The sequence below is a fragment of the Hypanus sabinus genome, chromosome 11, assembly GCF_030144855.1.
Source record: "Hypanus sabinus isolate sHypSab1 chromosome 11, sHypSab1.hap1, whole genome shotgun sequence".
In the NCBI taxonomy this organism is placed as follows: Eukaryota; Metazoa; Chordata; class Chondrichthyes; order Myliobatiformes; family Dasyatidae; genus Hypanus; species Hypanus sabinus.
In genome coordinates, this window is record NC_082716.1 from 89,971,354 (window position 1) to 89,984,787 (window position 13,434).

At 42.4% G+C, this 13,434-nt stretch overlaps 1 protein-coding gene across 2 annotated transcripts in view; it reads right to left on the reverse strand.

Moving 5' to 3' along the window:
- Positions 1–13,434, reverse strand: part of dars2 (aspartyl-tRNA synthetase 2, mitochondrial) — a 91,709-nt gene that overhangs the window by 31,779 nt on the left and 46,496 nt on the right. For both annotated transcript variants that reach the window (XM_059984881.1, XM_059984882.1), the window contains exons 13-15: positions 5,717–5,869; positions 4,280–4,498; positions 1,673–1,783 (exon numbers count right to left, since the gene is read on the reverse strand). In XM_059984881.1, coding sequence (XP_059840864.1) covers positions 1,673–1,783; positions 4,280–4,498; positions 5,717–5,869 — 483 coding nt within the window. The remainder of the gene's footprint in view (positions 1–1,672; positions 1,784–4,279; positions 4,499–5,716; positions 5,870–13,434) is intronic.

Below are 13,434 nucleotides of genomic sequence, written 5' to 3' on the forward strand. Positions count from 1 at the left end.
TTCTTTCCCCATCCCTGATTTATTTATTTTCCCCTTTCCCCCCTTTTTCTTCTCTCTCTCTCTGCCCATCACTCTTTGCCTGTTCTCCATCTCCCTCTGGTGCTCCCCTCCCCCTTTCTTTCTTCCTAAGCCTCCCATCTCATGATACTTTCTCTTCTCCAGCTCTGTATCCCTTTTGCCAATCACCTTTCCAGCTCTTAGCTTCACCCCACCCCTCCTGTCTTCTCCTATCTTTTCGGAATTCCCCCTCCCCCCTCCTACTTTCAAATCTCTTACTATCTTTTCTTTCAGTTAGTCCTGACAAAGGGTCTTGGCCCGAAACGTTGACAATGTTTCTTCCTATAGATGCTGCCTGGCCTACTGCGTTCCACCAGCATTTTGCGTGTGTTGCTTGAATCTCCAGCATCTGCAGATTTCCTCGTGTTTAGGTTAGGAAATGGTTGAACAGGTTAGCACTTTACTCCTCATAGGAGAATGAAGAGAGATTTGTTAAAGGTATATGAGGGATATAGATAGGGTAAATGCAACTAGGCTTTTTCTGAGGTTGGATGAGACTAGAAGTATAGGGTGTGGGTTAAGGGTAAAAGAAGTAATATTTAAGGGGAACCTGAGAGGGTACTTCTTCACTCCGAGGATGGTGTGAGTGTGGAAGTTTGGACAAATATATGGATGGGAGGGGTATGAAGGGCTTTGGTCCAGATGCAGCGCAATGGGACTGGATAGAATAACATTTTGGATTGGACTAGGTAGACTGAAGGGTCTGTTTCTGTGCTGTAGTGTTCTACAACTCTCCTCACTTTGTCAATCCTTCAGAATTATTGGGATTCTGATTCAGGCCACATTTCTGTGAAAATCATTCCTAGAGGGACTATGGCATTTACTTCTTCATCCTCCATCCTAGCAGTTAACAATCCAGCATTTGGGACTCTAGGTTACAGATTCAGAAAACTATATCCACTTATCACAACCATGTTTCATTATTTCCACTTGAATAAATTCCAACATCTCTACAGGCAGTAGGTATTCAGTGCTTGATGGATAAGTTTAAGGACTAAAATCTTTACTTCATACATGCTTGACTCTCAATCCCACACTTGTTCCTGCTCTCGCTAAAATCCCACCTATTAAGTAACATATATGGCGTTGGGATCAAAGTGTCCAGCTAAGTTCCTCCCTTCAACTTCACTTCCACTCCAGCTCTAAGCTGAAAATGTTCAAGTCTGTGAGACCAGTTCTCATACCCAGCCAGATCAAATTGTGTTCTTTTCAATATACCCAATAATTAAGGTTTTTATTCTGTTCAATCTTCAGTAGCTAAATAATTTATACGTAACACAGACTAATTAGCTATATTTTAATCTGCTCTATTTTTGTTTTAAAAGCATGCACACCAACTTTCATTTCACAAAAGGTAATGATTTAATAATTATGGCCTAGAGCTTGCACAAATCAGTTGTCTCTGATAAAGACCAAATTCATAAGATAGCAGTCAAGTTGAAGATGATTGTCAGCTTACTGATTTACTGATATTGCATTCTATGTATTTTGATAAATGCTATGGTGATTGTACTTGTGATGTATCTTATACAAAGGTACAACATTTGAGAAAGATTTTCCTTTGTAACTTCACTTACACACAAGCAATATAAGCAATACAAGTTGAGCAACATACCTTTAATATTGATTCCAGTACATAGCGCTGCAATTCCATATTATGGATTCTAATGGAGCCTCCTCCTATTTCATTGCCATTCAGTACCAGGTCATAATGCTGACTCCTCACCTGCAGAAAACAGAATCTGGCCATAGTAAAGCAATTGCAAATATCCCTTGGATGCTGCAACTCTAAAGTTGAAATTGGAAAGGCTAGAAAGTCAAGAGGCCAATCATGAATAATGGAAAACAGAATTCAATCACTTTTGAAAAAGGCTCAAGAGACTTTAGAGTGAAGAAGTGTCGTAAGTGAGTCTAAGTCAGGCATGGGCAAACTGCGGCCCGTTAAGCTTTTTAATCCGGCCCGCAGAACTTGATGAAATTATATTAATAAACCTTGTTAACGTTTTTCCCCCGCAATTCTGGCGTTTTCCCAATAGATGACGCACTCTATATACATTTGTGGCGACCCTTTTCCTGGCACATCCGAACCGGCTCACAATTAGCCAGCGTTCCGGCTAAGGGAGATAGCCTGCGGGGATTTGCGAGCACAGAGCTTTGGAGCCTCTGCGCAGGGGGGCAGGTTGAGGGAGGCTTAAAAGTGAGGCTGGGGATTTCGAATAAAGTTTTTTTCTTCGACTGCAGTTACCGACTCCGTGTCGTAATTTTAGCGCTGCATGTAGCACACCGCTACACATTGACCTTTGTTGAGGTGCAGCGTATTACTCCACATTTGCGCTTTACTCTTTGTTCGGCTCGACCTATTTGTGTGAACAGGCGTTCAGCGTCATGAACATCAACAAAGCCAGCCACAGATCCAAGTTAACTGACCAACACCTCAGGTCCATCCTGAGAATCGCCACAACAAAACTAAATCCAGACTTTGATGCGCTGGCTAAAAAGGGAGACCAACAACACTGTTCCTACTGAAATTAAAAATAAGTTTCTTTGTTGTGTTATGTAAAAAATGCATTTGAAAATATTTTTTTCAATAAGCCTTACATGTTACATGTCATTTCTGTTAAGTGATGGACATGAGTAGTGCGCAGGTGCACGTACGTTCTCAAAATAAAAAATGCGCTCCAGATCAAATAACGCGCTCCGCATACTGGCTGGTCGTTGTTGAGTTTTGGCACAGGGGACAATTGAATAAGAAGGAGCAGGACAAGTAGACCTGCATCTCCTACTGTTTTTGAAATAAAGACAGGCAGGAGGAGAGTGATGATGATAATATCTTGAAGGGTAACAGAATTTTCAGTGCTTTAAAATAATAACTGTTACTATTAAAAAAGCTGTATTTTATTCATTTAATTTTCAGTGTTTTAAAAGTCATTTCAATAAATAGCTAAATACCATGGGACTTCAAAGACAGATATTTTGTTGTAATGCATTTGTTCATTTTCAATTGAAATTAAAGCACATGTTTTCTACATATCCCATGATACTTTATTTTCTCTTATGAGGTGTATTACCAAAACACTCCGTCCATCTGCTCCTGGTCCGGCCCCCCTGTCAAATTTTAGAACCCTTTGTGGCCCTCAAGTCAAAAAGTTTGCCCACCCCTGGTCTAAGCTGAGGTTCAGATAAGGCTTCTCTCCTTATTGCAGTTAGGGCAACGGGTATGGCAGTCAGGTCAGTGGTGTAATGATTTGATTTGTATGAACAGTATGGAAGACAAGCTTTTCATGTGGTGTTTCTCTTTGGAGCAGAGGATGAGAGACAATTTTATAGAGGTGTATAGGATTATCAGAGGCACAGATAATGAGAACAGCCAGAAACATTTTCCCCAGGGTGGCAATGGTCAATACCAGAGGACATCTGCTTAAGGTGAGCAGAGGAAAGTTTAGGGATGTCAGAGGTAGGTGTTTTTTTTAGACAGAATGGTAGGTGCCTGCAATGCACTGCTAGGGGGCGGTGATAGAACAGAAACATTTCAGAGAATTAGATAGGCACATGAATGTAAGAAAATGGAGGGGAAGAGGGAAGGGTTAGAATGATCATGGAATAGCTTATATAGGTCGGCACAACATTATGGACTAAAGGGCCCATACTGTGCTGGACTGTTCTAAGTTCTTTGAAAGGGCCTGCAGAGTCTCTCAGCATGTTCTGGATGTAAGAGCAAATCTTCACAGATTTCAAATGAAACAAAATCCATCTAATATCAATTATTCACATAGTTACTTAGGAACCTGAATATATTTGTACTGGTCCTAGTGACACAGATTTGCAGGAGAATAAACCCTAAAAACCCTAAAACAGTCCTTTTTTTTATTCTTGTGGGTTTGCTACAGTTTTGACCTTGATGCCTGAGAATCTCTTTGGTGAGCTAATGCTAAAACCATTTGCAATATTTCCTGTATTAAGTCAGCCCTTATGAGATGTAGGAGACTTATTCTCCAAGTATTGTTTCCCCAATGAGCTTTGAGGTGTTTTTTCCACAATTGCACAATCTAATGATCTTTGAATCAAAGGCCTGCTGGTGCATTAGATACTGACATTTCATGTATATCTGAAGGCATAAAAATGTAAGAACTTCTCTTTAAAAATGAACAACGTATTAATTGTATTTGAGGATTCTGATTGATCTAAGAATTTGCTATTATGATTTATGTTTAGATGCCATTACCTGGTCAGGATCTGTGTAAATGAGATGGGCATCATCTGGGTTAGGAGCTGTGAAGGGGTGATGTGCAGATTCATACTCTTCAGGTCTCTCTTCTTTTGGTAGAAACAATGGGAAGTCAAGAACCCAGAGGAAATTGAACATATCTGGATCTCGGACAGCAACACCTCTGGACTCCAGTATGTTGGCACATTCTAGCCGTAACTTCCCTAATGCAGCACTCTGAGGGAAAAGATACTGGTATAAATGTCTCAACTCATTTTAGATCACACACTGTATATGATAGAGTTATAATGGAAAACTTGAAAGCTAGTCTGAAAGTAAGCTAGAACACACCAGTGCAAAGGTAGGAAGGAGATTGCACCTGAGTATATCCGAAGCTCAAAAGTTGTTCTACAATTAAACTCTTTCCTGAATTATCAGCAATGCTCATTATTTATCAAAATCAAAAATATGCTTCTTCACTCATCTTTGTTTGCAGATACAATGTAGATATGGTACAAGACATCCATGAACAGCTCAAATATTATTCCATGTGGTTCTTTTATTTAATTCCAGAACCCCGTTTCTGAAAAAAAAATTGTAATATCTACTTGCACTGCCTTTTCAGGTAGAATGTTCCTGTTACCTCCTCTCCCAGTTAACTCTTTTGCCAATGGTTAGTGGCTCAAATGCCACAAGGAATTTTTCTACACCCTTTCATCACCTGTGAAGTCTATTTGGCTAACTCAGCTCTACAACAGAATTTCCTCATCCCTTGTAAATTTCTGTTCCAGAAGAGTGTCATCTGGAATTGCCATAAAATTCCACTTAAAGTCTAATCAGTGATTGATAAGGTCTGATAATACATTTACAGAGATTTTCCCAATTTGCCATATTTGTGTTTCTGTAAATGGATGTTAATCACATTATTCATAGAGCAGAGCAGAGATGATGAGCTGAATGACCTAGTCCTGCTCCTACGTCTTATGGTTTAATACAGTCATTCTACACTAGTCCTTCCAAACTGCATCACTTCTCATTCAAATGCATGATCTTGTCCAACAAACTTTTCATCCTGAAATCCATACTGATGCTAATGACTATTGATTACATTCCAGTTTGGAACTATGCTCCGAGTAATGGAGCATGATCATTGGGGAACTTCACTAAAAGCCACTTCCCATTCTGTAAATTATTTTTTTTATTTCCTTTACATCTTATTACTGAACACATTTTTTATTTGTACTGCCACTTTTGTCTTAATTCTTTCAGCATCTGTCTTAATGGGGATCTGGTATGACACTACTGAATACCTGTTGACAACCCACATTAAAATGCACAGCACCTTTGGCAGTTCATCATTTTGGTTAATTGGATATTAATGATTTCCAATTGTCCTTTATGAATCTATGCATTTACAAATTAATGTTTGGTTTCTAATAATAAATAAAAACTTACTACTTTTGCTTGGTCACCTGTGGCAAGTATCAGCACATCATCATTATGGAGATTCGTTGCGTGACATAGCTGAGATCGTTCCACATTTGTAAGGAATTTGGCAAGTGGAGATTTCCATGTACCATCAGAATGTAGTGCAAAAAATGTTATGTCCTGTAGGGTGAGAGGAATCACAAGTGATAGAGGAAGAATCATCTTCCATTTCTACAGTGGTTACTCCTTTTCTTTTGTTCAGTTTCTTAAGTCTAGTAGCATTTTGTGACTGAAATGAAAAGGCCATCTCAATCCAGGATTTTGTATTGAAAATGGTTTTCTGGAAGGGTAGCAGAAAAGGTAGCCAAGTAACTGTTATGGTGAAGCAGGTTCACCGGTATGGTAAGTGAGACAGAAGACACTGTTTACAATTAAGCACATTAACAAACAGTAAAACATTTGAACTAACATCTAAGCCACCCCAAGTTACAAAAGTTGACACTAAGCATTCAGTAACACTTCAAACTCGCAGGTACTTCATTAATTCTCCCCAAGTTACACAACTACAACACTAAACATTCAACAGATACCTAGCGAAGTGTGTGCATGGGTCCCCCTATATTTGCAGCTTACTTTCCTAATAGTTCTTCAGCACTGGTTGCAGCCTCAGTGTGAAGAGGAGCCACTGGAGACAAAGGAAAGCCAGCATGACTCTTGTATGTGCTATTCTTATATCCCTGAATAACTCAGAACTGGACACTGGTGCCACGGTGTGCAAGGCAACCAAAGGGAAAGGGCTGCTGCATCCCTTGAACGGGCCAATCAACAACTAGCACAGCAGAAACGGCTTTTGACTGGTAAGTAAACTACCCCTTAACGTTAACCTAATGAAGGAACTTGGTTTTGGTATAACAATGGAGTCATAGTCTAGAAATGTACTGTGTAGTGACAACAGCATCTACTCATCGTTAATAATTCCATGCCACTTTCTGCTGGACCTGTGCCATGTAAAAACTCAAGGTAAATGTTCAGGTTCATCCAGGATATCTACTTTCTGCTATTCCTGCCTCCTGATTTTGTATCAATAAGTTTTTTAATTCATGTCTCTACCTATTTTACTTTTAGGGGTTAAGAATAGCGCAGATTATGATGGATATTCACTTCTTGGTTTTTTGCTAAGCTTGCTTTCTAAATAGTAGCTGCCACTTGTAAGATCACAAATGAAATAAGTAAATTTCCAACTAACAGCTCATTTAACTTTTGGTCATAAATGGAAGTCAGTCTTCAGTTAAAATGGAAATAGAAAGCAGTAATCAACTTGAAGTTAAAAACAGCTTTGCAAGACACAGCTATGTACTTAGAAGACGCTCTGTCAGTGAAGAGCAGTATCTTGTTGTAGTCGCCTGCAAAGCGCTACTAAAGAAACACACAGAGGCAGAGAGAGCTGAACTCAGAATGCCTTTACTGATTCAAAATCGAGTGCTTAAATCTCCCCTCCCATGGGCCCCTGCGACCTGGAAGGTCCGCCCCGAGCGGGTAGTTCCAAACGTGCTACCGCGTGTTTGCCCACAGCTCCCGATGGCGGTTCGAGTCCCGCGTGTGCGGGCCACCCCCCCCCCCCAAGAAACGCCCATCAGGGGAGTGGAGCCCCCGGTCTGAGTGGCTTGCCTGGGTGACCGGCCTTACAACCGCGGTTCGGGTACCCTCATTGGTTGCTCAATGTCCAAGTGCGCCTGTTTGAGGCGGTCCACTGTAAAAGTCTCTTCCCGGCCACCACCTCCACGACACACGTGGTTCCGTTGTGCCGGATCACCTTGAAGGGTCCCTCATACACCCGGCACCTCCATGCTGCTGGTACCACAGGTCGGGGTTTGCTGGTAGACACATCACATAGGAGTTGATCCGCTGCAACGAGACGTCCTCCAACTGGAGCCCCGATATGATGGTGCAGTAAGCCAGGATCTCGGTGTCCGACCGTTGTGCTTCCGCCAGTGCTGCGTAGTCTATTCCTGAGGACGATATGCCTACTGAGTGGTGGCAGGGGCGAGACGGTGTCTTCCCTGCGATGTTGTGGATGTCGGTGGTGAATTCTGAAATAAAGGACAGATGCCTCTACTGCCGAACCAACCATGGGTACCTTGGCCAGAGCGAAGGTGAGGGGCTTGTGGTCCATATACACGGTGAACTCCCTTCCCTTGAGGAAGTACTGGAATGCCAGACAGCCAGGTAGAGCGCTAGCAACTCTCTGCTGAAGGCGCTGTACTTCACCCCTGGTGGCCGTAGGTGCCAGCTGAAGAAAGCGAGCGGTCACCACTGGTCCTCCATGAGCTACTCCAGGACTCTGCCGACTGCCTTGTCGGAAGTGTCGACTGTGAGTGCCGTGGGTACATTGACTCTCAGGTCCACTAGGAGGGCTGTCTTTGCCAGCGCCTCCTTGGCCTGCTCGAATGCCTCCGTGGACTCCGCGTCCCATGCCTCTTCTTCGGCCTTGCCGGCCATCAGGCAGAACAAGGGTCTCAATGCAGGCCACCGCCGGCACGAACCAATGATAAAAGTTTACCATCCCTACGAACTCCTGCAGGCCCTTGGGGAACTGGTGGATGGCCTGGACCTTGTACGGTAGGGGAATTGTGCCATGTCAGTTGACTCTGTGGCCCAAGAAGCCAACCTTCGTCAACCCGAACTGGCACTTCGCTGGATTGATTGCCAGTCCGTGGTCACTCAGGCGTTGGCAGAGCTGGCGCAAATGTGCCACGTGCTCTTGGTGCGAACTGTTGACCACCAGGTTGTCCAAGTAAATGAAAACGAAATCCAGGCCGCGTCCCACCGAGTCCATGAGCCTTTGGAAAGTTTGTGCTGCATTCTTGAGACCGAAAGGCATCCTCAGGAATTCGAACAAGCTGAACGGGGTGATGAGGGCTGTCTTGGGCACTTCATCGGGGTGCACTGGGATCTGATGGTATCCCCTGACCAGGTCAATTTTCGAGAAGATAGTCGCTCCGTGCAGGTTTGCCATGAAGCCCTGGATGTGTGGTACTGGGTATCTGTTGGTGGTTATGGCGTCATTGAGCCTTCTGTAGTCCCTGCAGGGCCTTCATCCTCCTGTGGACTTGGGCACCACATGCAGCAGGGATGCTCACAGGTTGTCTGAGCGGTGTATGATTCCCATCTTACAGAACTCCTCCTTGTCGGGTGGGAGCCTGCGAGCTCGGGCGTGCAGCGGCGGTCCTTGTGTGGGGATGTGGTGCTGCACACTGTGCTTGGGGTCGGCCGTGGAGAACTGCGGGGTGACTATGGAGGGGAATTCCGCCAAAACCCTGGTGAACTCGTTACCCGAGAGGGTTACGGAATCCAGGTGGAGGGCTGGTAGCTTGGCTTCTCCGAGCTGGAAAGTCTGGAATGTCTCGGCGTGGACCAAACGCCGGCCTTTCAAGTTGACCAGGAGGCAGTTGGCTCGTAGGAAATCTGCCCCTAGTAGTGGCTGTGACACCACTGCCAACGTGAAAGTCCAAGTGAAACAGCTGGACCTGAAATGCAGTGAGATAGTTCACTGAATAGTACGTCTGAATACTGGTGCCATTTGCAGTGGTGAGTTCCGGGCCTGGGACCACGTTACGAGTGTCCATGTTGGGGGGGGGGGGGGGGGGGAGTACGCTGACCGGCCCCGGTGTCTACCAGGAAGCACCGCCCGGAGTGTCGGTCCCAGAGGTACAGGAGGCTGTCTCAGTGGCCAGCTGTTGTAGATATTAGCGACGGCTGGCCCTGGCATTTCCCGGAAAAGCACATGGTGGACATGAGACCCATCTTTGGTGATAGAAACACCATTGTTCTGAACTTTCGTCTTTTTCCCCCGTGGGTCTCAGCAGCTTTGGGGCGTGCGATCGTGGTAGGCCAACCTCCCCACGCTGCCAAAGGACGTCTGCTTTAGCTGCAACACTGCGTGGGTCACTGAAATCCTCACTCATGAGCAGGAGGCGAATGTCCTCTGGCATTTGCTCGAGGAAAAACTGTTCAAATAAAAAGCATGGCTTATGGTCATCCATGAGCACCAGCATACCATTCATGAACTCGGATGGCATGTGGTCGCCTAGGCTGTCCAGGTGCAGGAGCTGCGCAGTCCGTTCGCGGCGGGAGAGTCCAAAGGTACGGATCAGGAGCGCCTTAAGCTTAGTGCATCTGTACTCCATTGGTGGCTGGCGTTGGAAGTCGATGATCCAGCCTGCCGTCTCCTGGTCGAGCGTGCTGACCACGTAGTAGTACCGCGTGGCGTTGGCTGTAATGTCTCTGATATTGAACAGGGCCTCAGCCTGCTCAAACCAAACGTGGGGCTGAGTGGCCCAGAAAGTCGGGAGCTTCAGAGAGACAGCGCTGTGCGTGTTGCTCGAACTCATGGCTGGTTGCTGAGTCGCCAGTTCCAGATGCCATCTGGAACGTCAGGGTCACCAATGTAGTTGCACGCAAAGTGCTACTAAAGAAACACACAGAGGCAGAGAGAGCTGAACTCAATGATTTTACTGATTCAAAATCGCGCGTTTATATCTCCCCTCCCATGGGTCCCTGCGACCCGCGGGGCAGACGTGACATCAGACTGTCTCTGGAAGGTCCGCCCTGAGCAGACCACGTGTCTGCCTGCGGCTCCCGATGGTGGTTCGAGTCCCGTGTGTGCGGGCCGCCACACTGTCTTATTATTCGAGAAATGCTGTACAAGACAATGATTTTTTAATTTGGATTGTTTCAAACAGACAAATTGACTCTTAGTTGCTTAGTTCAAGGAAGCTTGCAGAACACATGGACAATATCATTTAGCATATCAATAACTAATGTGTTTATACAAGATTTTATGTGCTCAAGGAAGTTAGCTTCACAGCATTAATTGCAAACATTGAACATTAACAACTCTCTGTCTCCAAAAATACCTTTAGACTGTTTGTGTTAAAAGAGTATCTTAGGAAATATCACGTGTTTATGAAGTCACCCAAGTGAGAGAAAAAGGGTATGTGCAGAGACTAGTTCAGGCTTATTAGGAATGAGATAAGGAATATCAAGAAATATGAAAGAAACACAGGGTGAAGGAGAATCCACTTCTCCAGCTTCAGTTTCTGCAACAAATGACTCATTCACCTGCAGCTCTTTGCTAAGCCTTCTTAGTTTATTGGAATTGTAGCAATGTTTTGGAAATCCTTTGTACTCTGTTTTAAGAGATGCTTTATACTTTGTGCATTGGAAATGATTTGTGTTTTAGAAATAGTTTTGTAATTTAGAAAAGTATCTTCTGTGAGGATTTTGAGACAAAAACCTTGTGAGTTTTAAACGTGTTTTAAGAGCGTTGTTTGGATTTAAATGTGTATCACTGTAAATAAATTGTGTTTTAAACTGCTTTGTTACCCACTCCAATAGAGGGCATGGAGAACAAACAGGGAAGTAAACAAGTCTTTGAAGATTGGGTAGTTACACTATAATCTACCTTTAGTGAGAGTACTTGTGAGAGGCTAAGGTCTTCATTTGAGTTTAGAACTTCGTAGTCAGCAAAACCAATATCATCACAAAATGAAACAGCTTTCCTACTATTTTTGTCTGAACACTACTTTCCCATTTAAAACCATATGCTATGCTATATGCTTTGTGTTGTACATAATTGTTTGACAATTTGTCAATGTTTACAATAAAAATGTACAGAAAAATATTCTAGTGTCTACAAAACTGAGGCAACAGCCTTATTAAAAGCCATAAAAGCTAATACTAAAAATTTCAAATCCATATATCATTTCTCTTGAAAGGAAACTACACCATCACAGTCATGATTGAGGTATCTTATTAAAAGGGGACAGAAAGTATAAGAAAAACCTGTGCCTGCTGAGATCTGAGAAGCAATACTTAACAATCTGAGAAGTCAAAGTTCCAAAAAACCTGAACTCAGTGAAGATGTCATTCAGATTGGTCAACGATAGTGTTTTAGGAAGAGGAGTAGGGAAGAGAGAAACAGGGTAGTTTGGTTTTAATCCACCCTTAAGGTTGGGGGGGGGGGGGGGTGTGGAAAAATCACTTTCAGAGGTCTCTCCTCAGTGACCTGGATCTTACTTTAAGATCTCAGCTTGTTTTATATTTTCCAGCAAAGTAAAACTGTATCCATTCCAGCAAGTATTTTATTTTAAACTACTTAGTTGCATAATCTTGTATCTTATAGAAATAAGAGTTTAGACAAACTGTCATCATCATATAAGCAATTGTATTATTTTTGTGAAAATCAACTCTTTCCTTTTTAAGCAATTTGCTTTTCCAGAGATGACATGCCCCAAAATGAAAACAATGCGCAAATGGGGTTGAATCAGAGTTCATTATAAATAAATTTTGTCACCCTTGCACAAGATGGAACAAAAGTTAATGAAATTTTGATCTCTAAATGCTTTTTATATCTGTCCATGAACTTAAAGTGAGTTTTGTAAATAAGCATTCCAATCTCTTTGGTCTAAGTAATATCTAGATTATTTTTACTTGTGTTTTGTCTTTTTTCAGATGTGAAATGAGTTTACACCCCCACAATGAGCTCCATCTGCTGGACATCTGCGACAAGCTACTATTGACATCTGAGGCTCAAATCCATTCCTCGTCACTCTTTTACCAATTGTATCTGTCAATGCTGAATTACTGTGACAGAATTTTCAGACCTCTTATTTAATCATCAAATGCTCATGTGCTATTATGTGTATATTTCAATGCTTAATGGAAACCCACTTTAATATTAAACTTAATAGTTTATTAGCTTATGACTTTATTGTCTGGTGTCTTTTTTTAAAATAGAGTACCTTTATATTGTTAATGCAAGCATTTTGCACAGTACCACATCCAAAACATGATCTGTAATCATTTCACTTAGAAAACTTGTTTTGTTTTCTATCAACTGATTACTGTAAATTCCAGTGTATAAGCTGACCCCCTTTTCTTTTTAAATCTTTTTATTAGTTTTCAAACAAACATAAGAGGAGAAACATCAAATACAGAGAGCTTGAGAGTATATAATTAATAAGGCTAAAATACAAATATAAACAGTTAATAACCCAAATATAATAACCTCCCAACTCACAGTGTGTTACAAAAAATGGAAAAATGGGAAAAACCCCCCCCAAAAAAACCTAACCGACATGGGCTATTGTATCATATCAAATATACACAGAAGTGTTATAACTCCACACCTCTATCCAAATAATTAGGTTGATAAGAAAAAGGTTCGGGAAAGGTCAGTTTAACTCATATGAAAATGCTGAAAAAATGGACTCCAGGTTTTTTCAAATTTGACCAAAGGGTCAAAAATGACACTTCTAATTTTTTCTAAACTCAAACAAGAAATAGTTTGGGAAAACCATTGAAATGTAGTTGGAGGATTAATTTCTTTCTAGTTCAGAATAGATCTTCTAGGCATTAGTGAGGCAAATGCAATCATCCGCCAAGCTGAGAGGGATAAACAACTGTTATCCACCATTGGTAAGCCAAAAATTGCAGTAATAGGATGAAGCTGCAAGTTAATATTCAAAACTTTTGAAATGATACCAAAAATATCTTTCCAGTATTTTTGCAAGCAAGGGCAAGACCAAAACATGAGAGTCAATGAGGCTATTTCAGAGTGACATCTGTCACAGATTGGATTAAAATGAGAATAAAATCGAGCAAGTTTGTCCTTGGACATATGAGCCCTATGTACCACCTTGAATTGTATTAGGGCATGTTTGGCACAAGCTGACTCCTTTTGT